Source organism: Eumetopias jubatus, unplaced genomic scaffold, assembly GCF_037043125.1.
Source record: "Eumetopias jubatus isolate StellerSeaLion01/CBP00866 unplaced genomic scaffold, mEumJub1_p1.0 scaffold_13, whole genome shotgun sequence".
NCBI classification, from domain to species: Eukaryota; Metazoa; Chordata; class Mammalia; order Carnivora; family Otariidae; genus Eumetopias; species Eumetopias jubatus.
The window spans coordinates 80,445,051-80,467,682 of NW_028274819.1; the positions used below are offsets into that span (position 1 = coordinate 80,445,051).

General features: G+C 33.9%; 1 protein-coding gene across 1 annotated transcript; it reads left to right on the plus strand.

Moving 5' to 3' along the window:
* Positions 1-4,164: 4,164 nt before the first annotated feature.
* LOC114221567 (small nuclear ribonucleoprotein G) lies at positions 4,165-4,554 on the plus strand. The gene has a single exon (XM_088017780.1). It carries the CDS (start codon positions 4,189-4,191, stop codon positions 4,417-4,419), a length of 231 nt encoding a protein of 76 aa, XP_087873906.1. The 5' UTR covers positions 4,165-4,188; the 3' UTR covers positions 4,420-4,554.
* The last annotated feature ends 18,078 nt before the right edge of the window (positions 4,555-22,632 follow it).

The window sequence follows — 22,632 nt, forward strand, 5'->3', positions numbered from 1 at the left end:
ATATTTATATAAGTATAAATATATCCTTATTAGTTCTGTTTCTCTGAAGAACACTAATACAGAGAGGATGTTTATATATTTTTACGATGGAGGAGACATATGTATTTAAATAGTGTTAAGAATAATTCCATTGAGTCTCTGACTAGTAAGGTATGTGATCAAACTAGGGAATTCCATGTCCACTTGTCTGCCCACTGATATACCTGTTTTGTTAAGCGTAGCCATTGGTCCTATGCAATGTTATGCAAGGTCTGTGTCATGGCTCGAACATTTGGTAAGTTCTTTAAGAGTGGTGCATGCTGAAGACAGAAGGACAAGAAAAAGAAACCCATACCTAAAAATATATGTTGATTCTAGTGAGAGAGAACCCCTTCCCCTTCCAGGTGGGAAGTATACCAACATATTTAACTTGCTACCAAGCAGCTGATTAAAGTCCTCATGGAATAGGGCCAGACTGGTGGCAGTGGGTGGGCTTAGCCTAGTTTGGACATTCTGTTCTGGTAGTAGTTGGATCAGCTTTATTGAGTGAGTGCTCATGTTGTTGGGCCCCATTGCTAACCTCTGTCTTTGACAAGGTTGCCACTCTGTCTATGAGTCCCCATGCTAATACTAGACTAATGATAATAGGGACAGGCTCTGGTTAGTTGGACAAGATACTCTGTGTATTTGTTTGTGTGTTTGTTTGTAATGTTTGTATTTGTTTTGTAATGTCTCTTTCTAGTGGATGGTAGAGTGCCCAGCCTCATATATGGTAAACATATCTTAACACAATACCATAGATGGGGTGGCTTAAAAAAAACAGAAATATATTTTCTCACAGTTTTGAAGGCTAGAGGGTTAACATCAAGGTATTGCTAGGTTTGATTTCTTCTAAGGCTCTTGGCTTGCAGATGACAACTTATTCTTTGTGCCTTCACAAAGAATGTTTCTGGTTCAAATTTCCTCTTCTTTTTTTTTTAAGATTTATTTATTTATTTGAGAGAGAGAGTGTGTGTGAGCAGAGGGAGAGGCAGAGGAAGAGGGAGAGAGAGAGAATCTCAAGCAGACTCTCTGCTGAGCATGGAGCCTGATGTGGGGCTCATGAGCCTGAGATCATGACCTGAGCTGAAACCAAGTCATAACTCAACTGACTGAGCTAAGTAGGTGCCCCATCAAATTCTTATAAGGACACTATTATATTGGATTAGGGCCTACCTAAAGACCTCCTTTAATTAATCACCTCTTTAAGACCTTATTTCCAAATACGGTTACATTCTGAAGTATTGGGGATTAAGACTTCAACATGCGTTTTGGAGGGGGACAATTCAGCCCATAACACCAGTCTTCTAATCTCTTTCCTTCCAACCCCTGGACAATGAATCAAGCCATTTGCCACTGTCCACTGTCTTTTTATGTATTCTTACTTTAGGCTGTTTCTCTTTCAAGAGAAACTGGATGACCAGGTTTACTATCTCTTGAAAGAATCCCCCCCAACCCCCACCCCTCACTCAGGATACATTTCAGAGAAAGCTTATCATAGTATGTGCTTATTTTCAGGATGCACGCATACACTTAAGTGTACCTCGTTCCTAAATAGGATTTTTTTCTTTTAAAGATTTTATTTATTTATTTGACAGAGAGAGAGACAGCAAGAGAGGGAATACAAGCAGGCGGAGTGGGAGAGGGAGAAGCAGGCCTCCCGCTGAGCAGGAAGCCTGATGTGGGGCTGGATCCCAGGACCCTGGGATCATGACCTGAGGCTAAGGCAGACGCTTAATGACTGAGCTACCCAGGTGCCCCCTAAATAAGAATTTTAATATGAATAGAAGTTCTTAAGATGGACAAGTCATTTGAAGCACAGAACAGTACTAGATAACTGTCTTGGAGTTAATATGTTGCCAATTAACATTAAATATCAATTAAGTTCTAGCTATAAGGTTTTTTAAAATGTTAAATTCATTTATTTGTTTTTCTAATCATTGACACATTGGAAATGAAAAATTAAAAGCAGATTCTTTTAAAGGCAGTCATCTTGCAAAAAGTCCTAAAGGATAAGTTAAAGAGATACATGCTATATGCATTAGAGACAATTTGAAATAGAGGAATTTAGGAATGTAGAAGAGAAAAGGAAAACATCAGGTGACTTTTTTTTAATTTTAGGCTGGTTATAAGCCTTTTTTTCCCTTTGTGAAAACCCCAAATCCATGTTAAAATGACAAAAAACAGCAGACTTACGTAAGATAAATTCATGGTGACCAAAGGTGAGTGAAGCGGGGTTATGAATAATGAGACAACTCACCTACTTTTCGGTTAAGTCACCTAGAATTTCTGGGTAAGGTTTGATCTATCTTTGAAAGAAATGGAGAAAAAAGATAGGTTGGCACAGGTCATAACTTTGTACAAGGTAGAACTTGAGATATAGCAACTAACATGTAAAACTGAGTTTAGAAAGAACTTTATCATCTATTATTTCTTGAAACTTTTATTATAATGCTTTGAGTAGACAGAGGATCTGACATCATTATTTCCATTTTAAGGCATTAGCTCAGAAATGCTAAATGACTTTCTCAAAATCTAAGAGTGGCAGAAGCCTAAGGAAATCTGACTGATTCCAGATGTAGCAGTCTCTTCACTACAACACGCTGTCTTAAAAGACAGGCATGAGCTTACTGAGAATACAAGAGTTAAAAGTTTTGCTTCTGAGAAGCAAACTGGAGGAGGGTATTTAAAAACAATAAGAATCATAACACTGTCATTCATTATAATTTCTTATTTTGCTATATTAATTCATAATTAAAGCAGGAAATAATCAGTATTATTTATTAAATGGTCAATATATGTCATGCACTTTGGTAAGCTTATGTGCATTATTTCATTTAATTTTCTCATTAATTCCATGAAATAGGATACAAAAATGGTGTGCCATATCTTCACTAAAAAGTAATGACAATAATGGGGACACAGAATTCTGACTCCCAAATAATTCTTCCTAACGAAAGCCAAAACTGAAAGAAACATAACTCTTTACATCCTTAAGTAAGCTTTTGCTGTTTACTCAGGTACTTATCACTCTGCCAAAATTTACAAACTTCAGAAAAAAAATCAGTTTGCTTTTCTCTTTTTTTAATTCTGTGCCCTAAGGGATAGAGTAGAAATGTATAATTGTCACATGTTAAGAAAAGAAGGACGGGAGAAAGAAGGAAAGAAAAAAGAAAGGAATTAGAAAGAGGGAAGGAAGGCAGGAGAAAGGTAGAGATAAAAGATGTGAAAATGAAATAAATGTGTAATCCTTCTGCTCATAATTCCTCCCAAAACTAGACAACATTTTTACTGCTTAAAAGCACAATGATTGGGTTTTGAAGTGAACTTAGAATATATTCTGTTTCCTCACATAGTGTTGTACATGTAGTGTGAAATTGAAAAAAAAATTAATTTACTATGACTAAAAAAAGTTATTTTGTGTACTACAGGGATATTTAGAATTTGGACTTGATGTCAGAAATGCAAGGCAGGATTAGAGAAAATCACTGGTTGACTGATGAAATTACTGATATTCCACCATGTCGATTCCAGTGTCAATCTCTCGTGGATCCAACTAATATAAATAAGAACCATAAAGATCAGTAATCTTTGGTCATGAAGTTACTAGCAACTGAAATACTTTTTCTCAATCTAATCATGATAGATGCAGGACAGGTTTTCCTTAACTTTTGGTAGTATCTTAACATGGAATTTGAGTTAATGGCCTTCAGTTACTTTGATGTCAGCAAGCTAATGTTCCAAAACTTATATTCCAGCTTAGTTATTTGAAATAAAATATATTAAATATATGGGTAGCTTTGCTCTGGTTTTTATGTTGGCACATTCATAAGTCTATCAAAGAGTAAATTTAGGAAAATACAAATTTCACTGAGTAGAGAATTTCATTGGGACGGTGAACTTCATTAGAAAAAAAGAACATGGATGGCCTCATATATGTAAATTCCTTCCAGGTAACCAAATAAGGTGCATTTATACAATATTTTCAAAGATATTAAAATGTAAGTCACCTATAAGATTTTAATAACCAATACATATTTCAAATTTCTTAAATCAAGGGAATAATAAAGATAATCTAACATTGCAAATGTTAGGTATAGCATAGAACTATTATAAAAACTTTTAAAAATCTAAAATATAAGGCATCTTTGAGCTCGCGCAGTAGACACCATGAGCAAAGCTCACCCTCCCGAGTTGAAAAAATTTATGGACAAGAAATTGTCATTGAAATTAAATGGTGGCAGACATGTCCAAGGAATATTACGGGGGTTCGATCCGTTTATGAATCTTGTGATAGATGAATGTGTGGAGATGGCAACTAGTGGGCAACAGAACAATATTGGAATGGTGGTAATACGAGGAAATAGTATCATCATGTTAGAAGCGTTGGAGCGAGTATAAACAATGGGTGTGTTCATCAGAAGAAATCAACTGCTTCCACATGTCCCCTCCATAGTACCTGTTTTACTACAATATAAAAATCAGGTCGTGTGCATTTTCATATTGAACTTTTTTGTTAAATAAACTTTTATAATAGTCAAAAAAAAAATCTAAAATATAAATATGTTAATGTGTTAACTGTTTTTTTGTGTGTGTTGTTTTTATTTCATCATTTTTAAAAAGTTGATTTTTTTTTAAATTTAAATTCGAGCTGGTTAACACACAGTGGAGTTTCAGGTGTAGAATTTAGTGATTTGGCACTTGTATAAAACACCCAGTGTTCATCAATACTAGTGTCCTCCTTAACCCATCACCCATTTAACCCATTCCCCACCCACTTCTCTCCTACTAACCTTTAATTTACTCTCTATAGTTAAAAGTCTGTTTCCTGGGCGCCTGGGTGGCTCAGTTGGTTAAGCGACTGCCTTCAGCTCAGGTCATGATCCTGGAGTCCCGGGATCGAGTCCCGCATCGGGCTCCTTGCTCAGCAGGGAGTCTGCTTCTCCCTCTGACCCTCTTCCCTCTCGTGCTCTCTGTCTCTCATTCTCTCTCTCTCAAATAAATAAATAAAATCTTAAAAAAAAATCTAAAATATAGATATGTTAATGTGTTAACTGTTTTTTTGTGTGTGTTGTTTTTATTTCATTGTTTTTAAAAAGTTGATTTTTTTTTAAATTTAAATTCGAGCTGGTTAACACACAGTGGAGTTTCAGGTGTAGAATTTAGTGATTTGGCACTTGTATAAAACACCCAGTGTTCATCAATACTAGTGTCCTCCTTAACCCATCACCCATTTAACCCATTCCCCACCCACTTATCTCCTACTAACCTTTAATTTACTCTCTATAGTTAAAAGTCTGTTTCCTGGGCGCCTGGGTGGCTCAGTTGGTTAAGCGACTGCCTTCAGCTCGGGTCATGATCCTGGTGTCCCGGCATCGAGCCCTGCATTGGGCTTCCTGCTCAGCAGGGAGTCTGCTTCTCCCTCAGACCATCCTGCCTCTCATGCTCTCTCTCTCTATCTCATTTTCTCTCTCCAATAAATAAATAAAATCTTTAAAAAAAAGTCTGTTTCCTGATTTGCCTCTCTCTCTCTCTTTTTAAAGATTTTATTTATTTGTGAGAGAGAGATTGTGCACACAAACGGGGGGGCAGCAGGCAGAGGGAAAAGCAGGCTCCCCGCTGAGCAAGGAGCCCGATGCGGGGCGCAACTTGAGCCTGGGATCATGACCTGGGCCAAAGGCAGACTCTTAACTGACTGAGCCGTCCAGACATCCTTCTTCTTTTTTTTTTATATGTTCATCTGTTTTGTTTCTTAAATTCCACATATGAGTGAAATCATATGGTATTCCTCTTTCTCTGATTGACTTATTTTGCTTAGCATACTACTCCCTAGTTTCAACCATGTCATTGCAAATGGCAAGATTTCATTCTTTTGTTATGGCTGAGTAATATTCCATCGTACATATAGACCAGTATCCATCCACCAGACTACGGACATTTTATAATGCTGCTCTAAACATCAGGGTGTATGTATACCTTTGTTTTCCTTTAGTTAAATACCTAGTAGTGCAATTGCTGGATCACAGGATAGTCATATTTTTGACTTTTTAAGGAAAAACCTTCATACTGTTTTCCAGAGTGGCTGCACCAGTTTGCATTCCCACCAATAGTGCATGAGGTTTCCTTTTTCTTTACCTTCTTGCCAATACTTAGTTTTCCTTGGGTTTTGATTTTAGCCATTCTGACAGGTATGAGGTGATATCTCATTGTGGTTTTGATTTGTATTTCCCCAATGATGAGTGATGTTGAGGATCTTTTCATGTGTCTGTATGTCTTCTTTGGAGAAATGTCTGTTCATGTTTTCTGCCCATTTTTTAACTGGATTATTTGGTTTTTAGGTGTTGAGTTTTATAAGTTCTTAAATATTTTGGATACAAATCCTTTATCAGATCTGTCATTTACAAATATATTCTCCCATTCCATGGGTAGCCCTTTAGTTTTGATGATTGTTTTTTTCACTGTGCAAAAGCTTTTTATCTTGATCAAGTCCCAGTGCTTTATTCTCACTTTTGTTTCATCTGCCTCAGGAGACATATCTAGTAAGAAGTTCCTATGGCTGATATCAAAGAGGTTACTGCTTGTGTTCTCTTCTAGGATTTTTATGGTTTCCTGTCTCACATTTATATCTTTCAACCATTTCGAACTCATTTTTGTGTATGGTATAAGGAAGTGGTCCAGTTTTATTCTTTTGCATATTGCTGTCCAGTTTTCCCAACACCACTTGTTAAAAGACTGTCTTTTTTTCCACTGGATATTCTTTTCTGTTTTGTCAAAGATTAATTGACCATATAGTTATGGGTTTATTTCTGGATTTTCTATTTTGTTCTATTGATCTATATGTCTATGTTTGTGCAGTATCATACTGTCTTGATCACTACAGCTTTGTAATATACCTTGAAGTCCAGAATTATGATGCCTCCAGCTTTGTTTTTCTTTTTCAAGGTAGCTTTGGGTTTTCGAGGTCTTTTTTGGTTCCTTACAAATTTTAAGCTTGTTTGCCCCAGCTCTGTGAAAAATGCTAGTGATATTTTGATAGGCATTGCATTAAATATGTTGATTGCTTTGGGTAGTATAGACATTTTAACAATATTTGTTCTTCTAATCCATGAGCATGGAATGTCTTTCCATTTCTTTGTGTCATCTTTAATTTCTTTCATCGGTATTTTATAGTTTTCAGAGTTCAGATCTTTTAGCTCTTTGGTTTGGTTTATTCCTAGGTATCTTAAGGTTTTTGGTGTGATTATAAATGGGAATAATTCCTTGATTTCTCTTTGTGCTGCTTCATTATTGGTGTATGGAAATGCCACAGATTTCTGTACATTGATTTATATCTTGCAACTTTACTGAACTCATTTTCAGGGCTAGCAATTCTGTGGTGGAGTACTTTAGGTTTTCTAAGATTTTTATTTATTTGTCAGAGAGAGCGAGAGAGAGAGCGAGAGCGAGAGCGAGAGAGAGAGAGAGAGAGCGGCAGCACAAGCACCAGCAGGGGGAGCGGCAGGTGGAGGGAGAAGTAAGCTTCCTGCTGAGCAAGGAGCCTGATGTGGGACTGGATCCCAGGACCCTGGGATCATGACCTGAGCCAAAGGCAGACACTTAACCAACTGAGCTACCCAGGCGTCCCGAGGCCTTTTACTTCTTTTTGTTGTCTGATTGCTGAGGCTAGAACTTCTAGTACTATGTTAAATAACAGTGGTTAGAGTGGAAATCCCTTTCTTCTTTCTGACTGTAGAGAAAAGCTCTCAGCTTTTTCCCATTAAGAAAGATAGTAGGGAGGGAGAAATGAAGGGGGGGAAATCGGAGGGGGAGACAAACCATGAGAGACTATGGACTCTGAGAAATAAACTGAGGGTTCTAGAGGGAGGGGGGTGGGGGGATGGGTTAGCCTGGTGATGGGTATTAAAGAGGGCACGTACTGAATGGAGAACTGGGTGTTATATGCAACCAATGAATCACTGAAGACTACATCAAAAACTAATGGTGTAATGTATGGTGATTAACGTAACATAATAAAAAATTAAAAAAACTAATGATATAATGTACGGTTATTAACATAACATGATAAAGAAAAAGAATGATATTAGCTGTGGGTTTTTAATATATGACCTTTATGATATTGAGGTATGTTCCCTCTATCCCTACTTTGTTGAGGGTTTTTGTCATGAAGGGATGTTGTACTTTGTCAAATGCCTTTTCTGCATCTATTGAGAGGATCATATGGTTCTTATACTATTTTTATTAATGTGGTGTATCATATAGATTGATTTGCAGATATGGAACTACCTTTGTAGGCCAGGAATACATCCCACTTGATTGTGGTGAATGTTTCTTTTTTTTTAAATTTTTTATTGTTATGTTAATCACCATATATTACATCATTTGTTTTGGTGTAGTGTTCCATGATTCATTGTTTGTTCATAACACCCAGTGCTCCATGCAGAATGTGCCTTCTTTAATACCCATCACCAGGCTAACCCATCCCCCTACCCTCCTCCCCTCTAGAACCCTCAGTTTGTTTTTCAGAGTCCATCATCTCTCCTGGTTCGTCTCCCCCTCTGACTTACTCCCCTTCATTCTTCCTCTCCTGCTATCTTCTTCTTTTTCTTTTTTCTTAAAATATGTTGCGTTATTTGTTTCAGAAGTACAGATCTGTGATTCAACAGTCTTGCACAATTCACAGCGCTCACCGTAGCACATACCCTCCCCAATGTCTATCACCCAGCCATGTGGTGAATGATTCTTTTAATGTACTTTTTTGGATTTGATTTTGTTGAAAATTTTTGGATCCATCTTCATCAGGGATATTGACCTGTAGTTCTCTTTTTTAGTGGAGTCTTTGGTTTTTGCATCAGGGTAATGCTGACCTCATTGGATGAGTTTGGAAATGTTCCTTCTATTTCTATTTTTTGGAATAGTTTGAGAAGAATAGGTATTAACTCTTCTTTAAAATTTTGGTAGAATTCACCTGGGAAGCTATTTGGCCCTGGACTTTTGGTTTTGGGGAGATTTTTTATTATTGATTCAACTTCTTTGCCGGTTATTAGTCTGTTCAAGTTTTCTATATCTTCAAATTTCAAATTTAGTAGACTATGTATGTCTAGGAATTTGTCCATTTTTTCCATGTTGTCCAGTTTGTTGGCATATAGTTTTTCATAATATTCTCTTATAATCCTTTGTATTTCTGTATTGTTATTTGTCCTCTCTCATTTGTGATTTTATTTATTTGGGTACTTTCTCTTTTCTTTTTGATAAGTCTGGCTAAAGGTTTATCAGTTTAATTAATTTTTTTCAAAGAACTAGTTCCTGGTTTCATTGATATGTTCTACTGTTTTTATTTTGTTTTGTTTTACTTTATTTTTTAGTTTTTATATCATTTATTTCTGATCCAATCTTTATTATTTCCCTTCTCCTTCTGGCTTTAGGCTTCATTTATTTTTCTTTTTGTTGTGCAGTTTGTTCTGTCAGTCCTCAGGTCGATTTCAAGGGTATTCAGAATGATTTGATAGTTATCTAGCTGTGTTTGAGGGATGAGGCAAGCTTAGGGTCTTCCTGCTATTTCACTATCTTCACTCTACCAACCTATTTCAGCTTTACTGAATTACAATTGACATATAAATTTGTAAGATATATAAAGGTATATTGTGATGATTTTATGTACACATCTGTTGTAAAAGATTTCCCTCATCTAGTTAATTAACACATCCATCAGCTTATTATTTATTTATTTATTTATTTATTGTGAGAATATTTAAGCTTTACTATCTTAGCAAATGTTTATTATACAATAGAGTTTTATCAACTTAGTCACCATGTTTTACTTTAGATCCTCAGATCTTTTTAAGTCTTATAGCTAAAAATGTGTACCTTATAAGCAACCTCTCCTTATATCACCCAGCCTCCAGCCCCTGGCAATCAGTTTTTGATTCTGTTTCTATGAGTTTGACTCTTCTATTAACTTTGGATTTAGTTTGTTCTTTTTCTAGTTCCTTGAAGTGTAAAGTTAGGTTGGTTATTTAAGATCTTCCTTTTTTCTTAATGCAGGATTTTGTTTTTGTTTTGTTTTGTTTTGTTTTGTTTTTTGCTATGCACTTCCCTCTTAGAATTGCTTTTACTGCATCCCATAAATTATAATATGTTGTATTTCCATTTTCATTTATCTTAAGATATTTTTTGACTTCTCATTTGATTTATTCTTTGACCCACTGGTTGTTCAGTGGCATATTGCTTAATCTCCAAGTATTTTTAAATTTTCCAGTTTTCATCTTGTATTTGATTTTGGCTTTCATACCACTGTGGCCAGAAAAGATACTTGATATGATTCAATACTCTTAAAGTTATTGACTTATGATGTTTAATCTATTTCTATTCTTAAAGAAAGTTCCATGAATCCATAAGAAGAATGTGTATTCTTCTGCTTTTAGAAGGAATATTCTATAATATGTTAAGACAGTGTGCTCCGGCGTGTAGTTTAAGTTCATTGCTTCCTTATTGATGTCCTGTGTGTATTATGTGTTAAATGTTTTAAGCTATTGTAATCCATGAAAATTGGATTAAAGTTATATTCTTCTGTATTTATTATAAAATATAAATTATAAAGGAACATTAAATCTGGAAAAGCAATGACTAAATAAATATCTAATGATTAAGGTGTTATACTTATGTGTTGATATGGTTAACCAGTATAACAGTATATTGTCATTTCCTGTATAACTAAATAGAGCCTGTTTCTTAACAGGTGACCTTCAAGGATTGTGATTTAGTGCCATTCAAGATCTACTAGCATCACTTTTGCATGACTACTGCAAAAAGATATCTTTATAGAAATCAGTTCTTTTTTGAAGTTTATAACGTGGACCCTGTTTTCAGAAAGCAGGTACAGTTCATTTTTTTTTATTAATCTGCCTTTATAGTTGAAATGAATGTTGAAGGGGAAAAATACATAAAACCTGTGTGTGTCATTTATGAAACTCCTTAACAATAGCTCAGTATATTAAAGTTAATATTTTATATACTCAAAAGTAGTGTTCTATCTTTAAATTGAAAAAAGCTTGATTGTATCAGTTTAACTCTACAGATATTTTGAAGATAATTTTCATGAAAAATAGTAAACTATTTTGTCTTTATTAAATTTACGGTTTTATATGAGCATGGCAAGAACATGAAGATCATGTTAAATTGTTTGAAACAATAAGAGAAACAGTCCTCTGATGTACCCACCTCTATTTCTTTCTTAACAAACATATAATATGCTAGTGGGTAGATTTTGTTCCTTTTGATGGCTTGAGTTGGAAAACAGTCCTTAACTTATACAAATAGGAAGTCATGAGCAGAATGAGTTTGAGACATCCCCACCTTCATAGAGAATCTTCTGAATGAAAGTGATTATTACAGTGTTTGCTCAGCTGCTCCACATTCTTATATACTAATTTAGCAAACCAAATCATTAAATAGTAATTGTATCTATTTGCATCTAAGAATCCTTTAAAATTAATACATTAAAATATTTTAGAATACATGATTAGATCCATGTTTATTATTTATATGTAAGTGAACATCAATAGATCATCTCAAATTAATTCCACTACCACGTACTGCTTGACTACAATATTTATGATGTATCTTTAGATAATCAACCAAATAGGTCAATTTACTTTTATATAGAATTAGTTATCTTTGTTTTCTAATTATTTATAAAATATTGACAGTATCATACCTAATTTCAAGGCTTCCATATATCTATCCTTTAATTTGTTAGATTAACTCAAGTTAATTGATTCAAAATATCAGAAAGTATTTTACTCAGTCTATTCTTTGTTTTCAGTATCTTCAGTCTTAAAAATTGGAGTTGAAGAAAGAAAGAGACTAAATCTGAATTTGGGGGTAGTTCTGGAAGCGAATATAAGTGTGAAGAGTTTGGCCAGGACTTTTTGCAAGTCAGGTCCAAATTCTGGAAGGTAACTGCAGAAAATTTTACATAAAAAGTGCCTTTCTTTCATTCCATTAAATCATATCAGCTTGTAATTTTTATTGAAGGCCTTTATTGAAGACTCATACAATACAAGGTGTCCTTAAATTAACTGTGGAGAAAAGCCACCATGAATTTGACATTTTCCCAAAGACTAAGAAACAAGAGGAGAGAAAAAAAGAAGTGGGTAGAAAGTCTCTGATAGTGAAATTCCAAACCATTGAAAAGAGTAGTTTGCCATAAATTAGTACATTGCTACATTCTAATATTAGATTTTTCAGCCAAATTATGCCATCATAGTTCTATTTGTTACAATAAGAATGATCTCAGAATAGGTTACATATACAAAATAAAATTAAAATAATACAAAGTAAAATTAAAATAATAATTTGTGTTCTATTTACAAATTATATATCCAAATCTTAGAAGGTATATAAAGCATTTTGTCCTTAAGTCTCAATTACTAGAACATCTTAACAAATCAAAGTCTCTATTGACTTCCTACTTTTTTAATATCTGAGAATACCAGAGATAAATTATATGTAGACAATTTAAATAGATTTTATAATATTAGAAACCATTTATTTGTGGTGCTTGTAACATTTTCAAAGAAAGGCAACTGACCACAGCATAGCAGCTGTAGGTAAGAGAATTTTGGATCTAATGCTCACTTCCAGATGGATGATTGATATGCAATTTAGATTTATGGTAGACATATCAGCAGATGGAAATAGAAAGGAATAAATGTCTTTCCCACCTGTGAACGGTTTCACTCTATCAATTACCAGATGAATTGTATTAAATTCAAGTAATTCAACAGAACTCTAATTAATTTTTGAGAGGAAAGGTTTGTCAAGCTATTAATAAATCCAGGTTTCAAGTTGAGGATATAGAGCTTATTTAACTGCACAGGGAACCTATGGAAGCAAGTTTGGCATAGCATAGTTCACTCTTGTTAAGTCACTCTTGTTATTGCTCTGCCCAACTAATTGAAAAGCATATTGGTAGAATAGGAAGCAATTGAAACAAATGAGACAGACTGAGCACTCCAAAAAGACATGAGTGAATTAGAACTGATGAATCTGATGAGAATGGATTCACGGTGTCGTTTTAAATAAAGCCCCATTTCATTCATGTACTTGCACCTAATCTGTCACCACAACTACTAAAAATATTCAGGGGAGACACTGACAGTTTTATCTTGACACAATCAACTAAATTCCTGCCATAATAAGAGGCAACATATATTAAAAGTTGTCCTGAGTTCATCCTCTGAGAATGAAATGTTTCACTCAATAACTTACACAACTTTTATCTGGCAGGCATTGGCTTAGCTCCAGAGGAGCTTCATTCCATTAGAGAAGAGTCTGAATGGCTCTAGGTTTATAGATTTTCAGAATTGCCAGAATTCTCATCATCTATTGAAAAAAATCTCTATTCCTTACTCTCAGTGTATGCAATCATAGAGTACTACAGCTGATAAAAATAGCAGGATGTTCTCTCAATTTCAAAAATGGGAACTTAATTTTTATCCTAATGGTCTTGACAATTAATTCAAAATTTGAAAAGGGAAAAAAAAAGAAAGAAAGAACATTTTCACATACATTAGTTGCTACAAATGTATTGTGTGTGTTAACAGCACTGCTACTTGTTATGAATCCAGAACTGACAATTTAAAATAATGGGGAAATTCCATGGAGATTATTTTGGGTGAATATTTGAAATTTTAAACAACAGGAATATCTATAATAGTCGTTCAGGGGTAATGTGTCAAAATCAATGGGAATGTACAATTTTTAATTGTAAGGAAGGAAGATGGAATGGTTCCTTCCAACATTGTTATTCAACAATAAAATCTTTATTTTGAGGTGTTACAAACATCTGTATTTTGCCATCTGCAAACAATAGTATTTTTATATACTATTTTATCTTATGAACTATTAAATACTATAGTTGTAGTTTTTTGTCTTTTGAAAGATACTATTTTGAAATCTTTTATAAGAACATTTGCTGTATAAAATATACAAAAATACATTAATATGTGAACCAAACATATAACTTAAGTAACTTATCAGTTGGTATGAAATATTATATACTATGAAGTTGTATGAATTTCTTAGTTAACATTTATCTTTATCTGCTAGTTGTAGAGGTGGGAGGGGGTGATTTGAATTGACTACCAAGCGTTTATTTTTAATATCAGTTTATTCATAGAAGACATGGTGAATTAATATTTCTCAAGTTGGAATTCCTGAAGATATGAAAGGAAACTGGGTTTGCCCAAAGCAAGAAGAAGGAAAAAACAGTAATAAATTTTGATATGAAATATGCCAGAGTGACTAGGTTTTATAGTGCATAAACCTTTGCTACCATGATACAAGGCATTCATAAACTTTAAACATTCAAACACTTTGAGTAGTGTGAATGTATGAAAAATACCTCATACATGATACTTGCTCAGAAAATAATAACTTTTTTGAATATTTCTATAGTGGAAAGAATTAACAGAAACAGAGAAAATACTGAATTTTAGGCTATGTTATACTTTCCTATGTTTTTAAATTTCAAGGAAGGCTGAGCATGGAAAACAAAAAACATAACAATTTTACTGGAGCAGTTTTCAAATATAAGAAAGATTTTGTCTAATCTTGCTTACAAACAAGCAGTTGAAACATTTAGCCTGAATACTCAGCTGCCTGAACACTTCAAATCTATCCTACAAAATATATGAGAGGCTCTTTCTCTACCAGTAAACGTCTGAAAATTCTGAAATTCAGTTGGCCTCTCTGTATGAAGCCTAGATACAGGGTGAACCCCAGACAAACATTAATAAGATACAGACTTTTCCTTAAAATCTGTCACATTTGCTGAGTGTATTGAGGTGATTTTGACAAATGGAAAGACTACAGGCTTTGGAATAAGGCTGACCCAGGATTGAATCTCTGCTGTAAATTTGCTAGCTGTAGAAACTTGACTTAATAGCCATGGACCTCAAGTTGCCTTAAGCTTTAAAAAGTGGATAATGTCTCATTTTGCAAGGGTGCAAGTAGTTGAAATTAAGCATTTCTGTCTATCATCTATCTATCATCTATCTATTATCATCTATCATCTAGCTATTTTCTTTCTTCCTTTCTTTCTTTCTTTTTCTTTCTTTCTTTCTTTCTTTCTTTCTTTCTTTCTTTCTTTCTTTCTTTCTTTCTTTCTTTCTTTCTTCTTTCTTTCTTTCTTTCTTCTTTCTTTTTCTTTCTTTCTGTCTGTCTTTCTTTCTGTCTTTCTTTCTTTCTTTCTTTCTTTCTTTCTTTCTTTCTTTCTCTTTCAACTTATAAGACTCTGAAGTTTTTTTCTACTCAGTGGTAAATTAGTATAGTACTCATCTATCACAAAAGTAATCATGTTAAACACACTCTTATATATTTGGAGTTTGGTATCTGAAAGGTGTTTAACATGATTACAACTGTGATAGAGTAAGTACTATACTATTTTACCACTGAATGAAACAAAACTTTGTAGAGTGTTTAAGTTAAAAGGAAGAAAGAAAGGAAAGAAAGAAAAGAAGGAAAGAGGAAAGAAAGAAAGAAAGAAAGAAAGAAAGAAAGAAAGAAAGAAAGAAAGAAAGAGAAAGAAAGAAAGAGGCAGGGAGGAAGGGAAAGAGGAAGGAAAGAAAGAGGAAAAAAGGAAAGTAAAGAAAGAGAGAGATGGAGGGAGTGAGGAAGAGGGTAGGAGCAAGAAGAAAAAAATAGGCACTCCTCCTTTTAATGCAATAATGACATTTGCATCCTGGGGCTGTTGTGTTATAGGTTAACACAGAAAAGTGATCCATCTGTCATAAATATTAGAAATGGAATAAAAAAGAATAAAAGCTTCCTTTTCTAATTGAAACAGTGATGATAAAATTCTCTGCTGGATTTTGTGTTGGCACATAACACTATTTCCCCATTCTTGTCCTCTCCAATTAGGGAGCCTGGGGGCCTAATAACTACCTTTCTCAGAAGACTTGCCACCAAGATTCAGGATTAAGTGCCTTCAGTAGGAAACATGAGATATCAAAGGTGTAAGAGAATCAGAAGTCTTATCATTGTCTCTCCAGCTACCGTGGCACCAGATCCTTTTCTTAGTATCCTATGTTTCAGTGCTAAAAGCTACGATCATTGCTGGAAGTTATCTACAGTTTTTGCAGTTTCTAGCTCTTTGAAAGCTCACAGTTAATTGAAGATTTAGCAGTGGTCTTTCCTGACATTAGTTCCTTCAGATCTTCTAATAGTTTATAAGCACCTACTATCTACATTCCTTTCTGCTTAAAAGACCATGAGTTTTATTTTTTATAGCTAATCTGGACAGATAAAGAGGATGTCTAAAAATAAATGAATAAACAAAACACACACACACACACACACACACACACAAGCCTAAAGAAGTGCATAAATCAGATATATCATGTTCATAAATGGGAAGACTCAATTTCAGAAAATGCCTTAATCCATCCTCAACTAGTTTTATTTTGATGTAACTTTACAGATAATTAAGATAATGTGTTAGTGGGATAGAGTAGACTCCTGAGGTAGATGAAATAACACAGATAATGTTCTATGTCTTCATAAAAAAATGGTATGCAAGCGATGTGATACTGCAGATCAGTGGAGAAAGAATAAATGATCTCACAGTTTGTTTTAGGTTATCCATAAGAAAAAATAAAATAAAATCATTTCTCTCAGCATGCCATGAAAAATAAACAAGTTATATTTAAAAGTTAAATTTAAAATGCAGAACTTTGAACATTAGGAAGAAATACTGGTATTAAGTTCATTACTTCAACATAAAGAAACATATTTTTAAGCAAGAAAAACAGTCTGTGAATGAACAAAAGGACAGATGTGACTACAATTAAAAAAAAAAAAGAAAGAAAAAATAAGATTATACGAGAGATCTTGGTACCCAAACTTTTAATAGCTCTCTTTTGCTTGTAAAGTAAAAACAAATTTTGATGTGGGCAATTAATCCTTTTTACAGATGTGCTGTAGAATAACTTTGCAAGTTTACAGCATGGAAGATTGTTATTTTGTCTTTAGCTTTCTTTGTATCTGTATTATTGGGCTTTTCACTTTCCAGTTCTTCTTAATAAAGGAATAAAGTGTATTTACCTACACTTTGACTTTGGGCTTAGCCATGTGACTTGCTTTGATCAATAGAATGAAACAAAAGTCATAGTACAGCAGCCCTGTGCCTTGAGATACATTCCATATCTCCACTAACTCTGTTGCTCCTTTTCCATCACCTTGAAAAAAGGACAAAAAGAGATATGTAGAGTACAGCCACCCCAGGTGAACCATCCCAACTAAGCCTAGCCTTAATCAGTTAAAGCCTCGACCACCCAAAATTAAGTTAGCAATAATAAATGATTGTTGTTTTAATACCTGGAATTTGGAGATGGTTTGTTATGCAGCAATGACTAACTGATTAAACTATTATTCACAAGCCAATATACATTTCTCTCATTCTTGTTACTCATTATCTATAAATTCGCATTTCACTGTTCTTCCCTAATTTCACTGTTCTTATTATTAATCCTATCTGGCATGCCCATTATACACAGTTTCCCTTCCTTTAATGTTTGAGATCAAGGTCAGATGAAACCACTTCCATCATATGTGTCAGTTTCCTTTTGTATAAAATGAAAGACACATACCACATACTGAATGATATCCACATTTGTTCATCTGCTTTTATTTCCCATACAGCAGTCTTTAAATCTAGGTACTTCAATTTTATACTAATCTGTACTTTCCATATAGTTTTATACACAGTGTATGTTTAATATTTGAGAAAGAAAGAAAAAAACATGAGTAAAGATGGATATCATTACTTACAGTTTTTATATTACATAGAGAAATTAAATTCATTTACAAATTATTCCTGCAGATTTAAGTTTTGCTCCTACTTTTCTGTGTGGACTATAATTCAAGGAGAGTTCAAATGTAAATTAGGCAAGTTGATCATCATGCCTCTACAGAAGTTAAGTAATCTTCAAATAATGATCCTTAGGGCTAATATGTCAAAATAAGGAAGTGGAAAATCCCTACAACTAATGTATGGTGAATTAACTAATTAGATTATTAGCAGTAAAGATTACAATGTAAATGGTTTTTATTTATTTTTTATTATGTTATGTTAATCACCATACATTACATCATTCGTTTTTGATGTAGTGTTCCATGATCCATTGTTTGCATATAACACCCAGTGCTCCATTCAATACATGCCCTCTTTAATACCCATCACCAGGTTAACCCATCCCCCACCCCCCTCCCCTCTAGAACACTCAGTTTGTTTCTCAGAGTCCATAGTCTCTCATGGTTCATCTCCCCATCCCATTTCCCCTCCTTCATTCTTCCCCCCCTGCTATCTTCTTCTTCTTTTTTTTTTAACATAAAATGTATTATTTGTTTCAGAGGTACAGGTCTGTGATTCAACAGTCTACAATGTAAGTGGTTTTAGTGACAGTATTCTGCCTTAGTAAACTTTAAGAAGCAATAACTGGGTTTCAAAAAGTGGAACATTATTGCATAAATGGTATACTTCACTTAGTACAAAAGCATTTTTTCCATTGAAAATAAAATTTAAAATATCTATATATTTTCTCGTGCTGTAACTTAGAAATTGATATCTCTGTATGCTTTAGTGATTAGTTCATGTATGAAAGACATAATAAATTGTCTACAATTGAACACAGTGGCACCAGACCTTTTTTTCAGTCAATTCTATTTTATAACCATGGTTGCAAATGTCATTTAAAAAATTATGCTTTTGCTTTTACACTACTTTAGACAAGTTGGTACATTTACTCTTCAACCTGTTTCTTCTTCTTCTTCTTCTTCTTCTTCTTTTTTTTTTTCTTACCTAATTTCCTTCTGACATGTTGAAGATGGGGAATAAAAAAAAAAAACAGATTATCCTCAGTAAAAGTTTTTGACCACACATGACTTAGGTGATTTGCAGAGCAATAGTTTACACATAAGATGGGAAAAATATGTTTCAAAACAAAGAAAAAGCTTAAAATTTGGGGTTGCTTATAGTACTTATAAATACTCATTTTTTTCTTCTTTATGGAATGATGGAAATTCACAGACTTAGCTTGACCAACACCTCATAGACTTAATCTACAGACAATATAGTATGTTAAATACTTCATACTATCTATGTGCTTCTCATATAAGTAAGTTCTTAAAATAATTAAAGATTCCATTCTTATATCTTAAATCTAATTTTTAATAATATTTTAAATATTTAATATTAAGCTAGCATGTGGAATAGAAAGTATTAAAGGATCTCTGAGATTTGTTTGGGATAAAGTAGAAGGTGAAAAATCACCTTTGTGTTTATATGTCACTATAGCAAATCATATTGTTTTAAGATTTCAGTGATGTGTAGCAGTGGAAATAACAGAGATGAGTACAATAAACTTTTCCATAGACTGAGTTTTCCAGGTCATTTAATCCTCTCTTGTGTCTTCAGAACACTTCAGCAGAGTTAATGATAACAGATTGTCACATTATGGTCTTCATGATGATCTGTTTGGGTAGAAGATAAAAAACGTTCTGCTCCTAAAGTTATAGGTAAAAATACAGTGATCATCAACTCATCAACTTTGCACACATGCTCTAATTCCCTCTCCCTCTCTCATACACACACATCATGTGCATTGGTTGTGTCATTTTATTAGAAAGTATAAACTATCAAGAATGAAATCAAAACCTGGGAAATAAAAGTAAAAAAGGCCAGTATATACTGGCCATGAGTGATAAAAAATCATGTCCTTTGCTCTTATAAGTTCTCACACTCTCACTCATATCCATGTAAGAATCTTTTAAAGCAACTCTAATAAACATTATTACAATTCTTATGCTATAAGTTTATTATAATTTTAACAGATTAAAAATAGAATGTAAGACAATAACTGGGAGTCTAGAAATAGTTATAGGACCATTCCATGAACTGAGAATTGACAGCCTTACAGTGTTAGCCAGAAGACACTCTAAAAAGCAGATTAATAATTATATATGCAAAGCAACTTAGAAGTAATTCATAAACTAGTAGATAGCTGAGAGAATAGTGTAAAGAAAATACTGGGAATACTGAGTTGAACCACTGTTGTGCTATGTAGTAAAGGTAGGTAGTAGCTATATGTACTATTAAGCACTTGAAATGTGGTTTGTTTAAATTGAAATGTGTTGTAAAAATAAAATACAATACAGATATCCAAGACTCAGTATGAATAAAAGTAAAATATTTTATTTATAATTTTATTTTTATCAAATGCTTAAATGATACTTTAGATATATTATTTAAATAAAATATATTATTAACATTACCTGTTTCTTTTTTTTTGTTAATTACATTTAAGGCTTGCATTTGTGGCCTATATATTTATATTGAACAGGTCTGGTCTAAGGAATTTCAGCAGTATCATGTAATTATTGATAAGGCAATCACAAATTATCTAAGAACTGAATGTATCCATTTTCCACCTCCAATCTACTGGATAACTTTTATCATAAATCTATTAGACATGTTCCCTTTTAAGGATACATAAAGAAAATAATTAAAAGCTTTTGCTTGAACCAGTTTTTTACCTTCTGGGAAACTCAATTCCACAACCTACTAAAATTTTTAAAGTCCTTGAAATACTTAAACAGAGCTTTTGGATACTAATTATTTTTCTTCTAACGCACTCAGAGATAATTATATTTAAGTGCTTGTGAATGAGAAAGCTTTTAGTGAAAGTTTTCTGTGTAGCTTGAGGAGGGGTCAGCATATCCTGAGTGAGGTACCTGTGTAAAACCAACACCTAACCAAACCAAAGTCCATGCACAGATCTGAACTATTCTCAGTGCCATTTCTGGCTACAGTAGATTTATTCACACCCTTTATACTTAAACCAGGCCCAAACAATGCTTACTTAAACTCTGCTTTCTGGTTCTGGCTTTTGGAGGCATGCAATGATTACTCAAACTATGTGTAAGAAGTAAAAAGGAAAGGAGGAAGAATAGAAGAAAGAGCTGAAGAACTTTTTTTAAAGATTTTATTTATTTGAGAGAGAGAATGAGCGAGAGAGAGAGAGAGAGCCCATGAGATGGGGAGAGGGTCAGAGGGAGAAGCAAACTCCCCACTGAGTAGGGATCCCGATGGAGGGACTGGACCCCGATGGAGGGACTCAATCCCGGGACTCCAGGATCATGACCTGAGCAGAAGGCAGTTGCTTAACCAGCTGAGACACCCAGGCAACCTTAAATAAATAATAGACCTCTAGAATCTTGAAAACTGAAAGCCCCAGATAACTATCACAGCAATAAAAAATATATTTATTTAGTTTGTTCCAAAGTAGAAAGGTGATCTAAAATTTAAGGATTGGAACACAAAAACTAAATTTCACAAAAAAATACCAATAATTTTAACACAATAAATCATGACTTTAAGTTTCAATGTGGCACTACTATTTTCATTGAAAAATTATTCATGCGTTTGCCTGTGTTGTTACACTTCGTCTTGCCAATATCATCTTTAAATTTAAATATGTATATAAATAGCATTTTAATTTATTTATTTATTTTTATTTTTATTTTTATTTTTTTTAAAGATTTTATTTATTTATTCATGAGAGACACAGAGAGAGAGAGCGAGAGAGAGGCAGAGGGAGAAGCAGGCTCCCAAGGAGCAGGGAGCCCGATGCGGGACTCGATCCCAGGACTCTGGGATCATGACCTGAGCCAAAGGCAGACGCTTAACCATCTGAGCCACCCAGGCACCCTATTTATTTATTTTTAAAGATTTTATTTATTTATTTGACAGAGAGAGACACAGCGAGAGAGGGAACACAAGCACAGGGAGTGGGAGAGGTAGAAGCAGGCTTCCCGCGGAGCAGGGAGCCCGATAGGGCTCGATCCCAGGACCCTGGGATCATGACCTGAGCCGAAGGCAGACGCTTAACGACTGAACCACCCAGGCACCCTAAATAGCATTTTTTAATAAATAATTAAATGTAGCTCTAATGTACATTGTTTCAGTATTCCTGATTTGAGTAGATGTTGTGGACTTTCTTTTCATCAACTTAAGTATTATTAAAACCAAATGGAGATATATATATATATAGGTCTGACCATTAGTAAGGTCAAATGGATATATATAAAACAACAATGGGTAGTCACTGCATTTCTAAGAAATAGTTGCTTGGAAATTGTGTTCAATTGCATCAGAAATGTTTCAATGACTACTCTTTGGCCAAATTAGTAAAACGTGTAATAATAGCAATAGGTAAAATTCATCATTCACTAATTAAGTATAAGAAGGTATTCTATGATTGAATCTCACAACTACTTTCTGATTTAAGATTATTAATATCCCTAAGATAAATCAAAACAGTAAGAGATCAAAGAGTAAATATTTGAGGGTGTTTCAAATACATGTAATCTGGTTCTAGATTTCAGTTTTTAACCACAGATCTCCTGCCACACTGGGAAGACTCTACAGTCTTCAATCTCCTACCTATCAAAACACAAGTTCTCTCGAGCCATGTTACCTATATGGTGTACATGTTAAAAATTATTTCCAGATAATTTTCTGGAAGTCATCTCTGTTTGGCTTCCCGAAGCATACCC